Here is a 3,803-nt window from a genome sequence, read left to right on the forward strand (position 1 = left end):
GAATGGCCGTTACACCTATGCGAGGCGCTCGCGCGGTTCAAAATAATACAGTTATTTTTAACGTTTCGGCCTGTCACCCGAAGTTCACCTACACGTTCACAAGGTTCACAGAGGAGTCCCAAGAGAGCTAGAAATCCGATACACCCAGAGGAAGTCCGAATCGGTTGCGGGCGGTGACCGTTACCGCGTGGCGACCGCGAGGCGTTGTCGAGGTTACCGAACGACACCGGTTTTCTCCCGTAACGCATAAGGAGCGAGGGTTTCTGAGGTCACTCACGGCTCTCAAGGGATGAGAGGTGACGCGGGACTCTGAGGTTACCGGTTTAGACCTTAAAAACAGCTTAAACACAATGAAAAACTCGTAAATACGCACAGCTAGGTATTGACTTGATCGTTTACAAAAACGCAATATGGCTACGCGGCACGCGTCGCGCCTTGCCGAAAAGTAGTTCCCGAAAAAGAACGCGGGGCGGCAGCACCTCCCGGACGGGCCCCGCGCGACGAGGGGACCCTTTTTACTCGCGTTCACGCAACATTACCCGCCCACCTTCGACGACCCCGTCGTCGACCCATGAGGAGAGGCGACCTGAGCGTCTCCGTGGGTTGGTAGTACCGCCAGCTTCGTGATGGGCCGCTGTAGAGTGGAAGTGGCCGTTTTGAGGGTGACCACCCGGGTGAGTCCGTCCTTCCCTGGGTGTAGTTGAAGAATCCTGGCGAGGGGCCACTTCGAGGGAGGTAGTCGCTCATCCGTGAGGAGCACCAAGGAGCCCACCTTGAGCTCGTGTGAGGGGTGGTGCCACTTGGAGATGGTCTGGTAGTTGTGGAGGCATTCAGCTGCCCTGGGGGCCCAGAAATGCTGCACCTTCTGCTGGATGAGTTGCCAGCGGGATAGTCTGAGGTTTCTCTTCAATTGAGGCATCGGGATGAGGGGTTGATTGACCCGTTGGCCACTCCTGAGGAGGTGCCTTCAACCAGTCTGGTCCAGTCCACCACAGCGCGTGGTTCTTCAGCTGTGTCGGGGTTAGACCCCGAGATGCGCAGTCTGCTGGGTTGTCGCGCCCTGATATGAATTTCCAACGGGCACCCGGTACTGCGTCCTGAATTGCACCGACCCGATTCCGTACAAACTCCTTCCATCGAGAGGGGTGATGGCTGATCCAGGTCAGCGCGACAGCGGAGTCCATCCAGAGGTGCACCGGTGCCGAGGAAAGCTCGAGGGTATCCCGTACATATCTCGCAAGTTTAGCGAGGATGAGGGCGGCCGTCAACTCTAGCCGAGGGATGGTAAGCCTCTTGAGTGGCGCCACCTTGGTCTTGGCGCAGACGAGCGACAGGGTTGCCGGCGACGTGGAGGACGAAATACGGAGATACACAACGGCTGCCAATGCGTATTGTGAGGCGTCAGAGAAGCCGTGGATCTCGACTCTAGCCTTCGGGGTGAGGTTGAGCCAACGAGGGATGTGGAGATCCTCGAGGTCCTGTAGCTCCGTTCTGAAGGTTGCCCAGCGGAGAGCCGTGGAAGGGGGCAGTGGCTCGTCCCAGCCCAGCTGCTCAAGCCACAGCTCCTGGAGGAGAATCTTCGCCCGTATAGTGAGGGGTGCGAGGAAGCCGAGAGGATCGAACAGGCGTGCGACCTCCGAGAGTATAGTTCGTTTCGTCACGGCATCTCGAAAGGTCCGGGCGGCGGAGAACCAGAAGTGATCCGCTAGAGGTTGCCAAGATAAACCTAAGATCTTGGTGGTGAGGTCGGAGAAGTCCAACGTGGAGCGTGAGGAGGCGCCATCTCCGGAAATCGTCTTGAGGAGCTCTGGACAGTTACTGGTCCATTTTTGAAGAGGAAACCCGCTCGCCATGCAGAGCTGGGTCAGCTGTAACGCGACTGCCTCAGCTTCCTTTGCCGTGTCGCCTCCTCCGAGAATGTCGTCCACGTAACGTCCCTTGAGGAGCGGAGTCACTGCGAGGGGGTACCGGTGACCTTCGACGTGAACGAGCTGCAGCAGAGCCCGGGCCGCCAAGAATGAAGCGGACCGAGTACCGTAGGTGACCGTGATCAGCTGATAGCTGACCATCTTCCCTTGAGGGTCCGACCAAAGGATGCGTTGGAGGTCCCAATCAGCTGGATGTACTGCAACCTGCCGAAACATCTTCACGATATCCGTGGTAAACACATACCGGAACCGCCGGAATCGTAAGAGGACGTCCGAGATATCTAATTGCAATTTGGCACCTGTATGCATGAGGTCGTTGAGGGAAGTTCCCGAGGAAGTTGCGCTGGAACCGTTGAACACGACCCGCAGCTTCTGCTGCGAACCCTTGGAGGTTAAAACCCCGTAATGTGGGAGGTAGTAGACTGTGGAGGTGCCCAAGGAGGGCTCCGAGGCAGGTTGCATGTGCCCGAGGTCATCGTACTCCTGCAGGAACTCCTTGTAGAGGCGTCCGAATGCTTGGTTAACCGTACAGCGCCGTTGAATCCGTCGAAGGCCTCGAAGAGCCGTCTCGTACGAGTCGCCGAGATGAGTTCGAGGTCCCAGGAGAGGAAGTCGCACCACGTAGCGGCCCGAGGAGTCCCGAGAGTGGGTGCGAGCGAAGTGTGCCTCACACTCTTGCTCTTCCGGGGTAAGCACCTGCGAGGGTTTTGAAGGGACCTCTTCTTGAATCCAAAATTTGGTGAGGAGCTCGTGGAGCTCATGATCAGCTGCTCCGTGGAGAGCTACCTTCTCTCCGCGCGGTGAACCGGTGACGAGGGGTCCGAGGACTACCCATCCGAAGATGGTGGCGAGGGCGATCGGCGAATTCTGGTCAGCCTTGACCATTTGCGGCAAGAGGAGTTGGCCGAACACGTCGGCTCCCAAGATGAGGTCGATGGGGCCGGAGACGAGAAAGTCCGGATCAGAAAGTTGCAATCCTGAAAGATGAGGTAACCGAGTTGAAGTAGCCCGTACAGAAGGAAGCGTTGCCGTGACCCGAGGAAGAACGTGAGCTTCGACTGGCAGAGAGTTGTCCGAATGCAGCGCCCGTAGGTTGATGGATACCACTCCTCGCGTCCGGCCGGAACTCCTCCCTCCGATGCCCAGGAGGGGCAACTGCGGCGGTCTCTTACGTAATTGAAGAAGAGAAACTAACCTTTCTGAGATGAATGAAAGTTCCGAACCGGAGTCCAGGAGCATCCTAACCGGATGCGTCCGTCCTTGAGGTGCGACGAGGAGAGCCCTGGAGGTGGCGAGGAGAACCGATGAGCGGAGGAGAGCCGATTGAGGGAGCTCCGCCTGGAGGAGTCACTCCGATTGCGGGAGCGAGGCCGTGTCTGGATGCGTGCCGGGTTGGTCCGGTGGTGCACCCGCCTCTTCCAATGAGGAGTCCCTGCCTGAGGTGTCCGCTGAGGGGTGAGGAACGGCTACGTGATGAGCCGTCGCCCGAGGAGCTGCAGGAACGGGTGTTCCTGAGGGGATGCCGGGCCACCCACTGTCCTTGGGGCGGTCGTCCATCGGGTGCGCCGGGAAGTGAATGAGGGTGTGGTGTTTGTTGCCACACGTGCGGCACCGTCGTTCGCTGCGGCAGTTAAGGGCACTGTGTCGGCCGAGGCAGTTGTAGCACAAGCGGTGCTGTACTGCGATCCGGCGGCGCTCAATGATAGGAAGCGCGAGGAACTCCGCGCACTCGGTTATATAGTGTTTCTTCCCACACATGTCGCAGAGCCCGTCCTTGTAATTCGGCGGAAGCTCTGCGGCGTGATATGCCCGTCCGGCAGAGGCTGGAGGTGGTCGCGCGGTCACTCGCGGAGCACTGGGTGGGGGCCGAGAGCT

General features: G+C 58.8%; 1 protein-coding gene across 1 annotated transcript; it reads right to left on the reverse strand.

Moving 5' to 3' along the window:
- Window positions 1-830: 830 nt before the first annotated feature.
- Window positions 831-3,167, reverse strand: LOC117611029 (uncharacterized). Its single transcript, XM_034338917.2, has one exon. The coding sequence runs from the start codon at window positions 3,165-3,167 to the stop codon at window positions 831-833; it is 2,337 nt and encodes a 778-aa protein (XP_034194808.2).
- Window positions 3,168-3,803: the final 636 nt, after the last annotated feature.

Source organism: Osmia lignaria, chromosome 2, assembly GCF_051020975.1.
Source record: "Osmia lignaria lignaria isolate PbOS001 chromosome 2, iyOsmLign1, whole genome shotgun sequence".
Classification (NCBI taxonomy): Eukaryota; Metazoa; Arthropoda; class Insecta; order Hymenoptera; family Megachilidae; genus Osmia; species Osmia lignaria.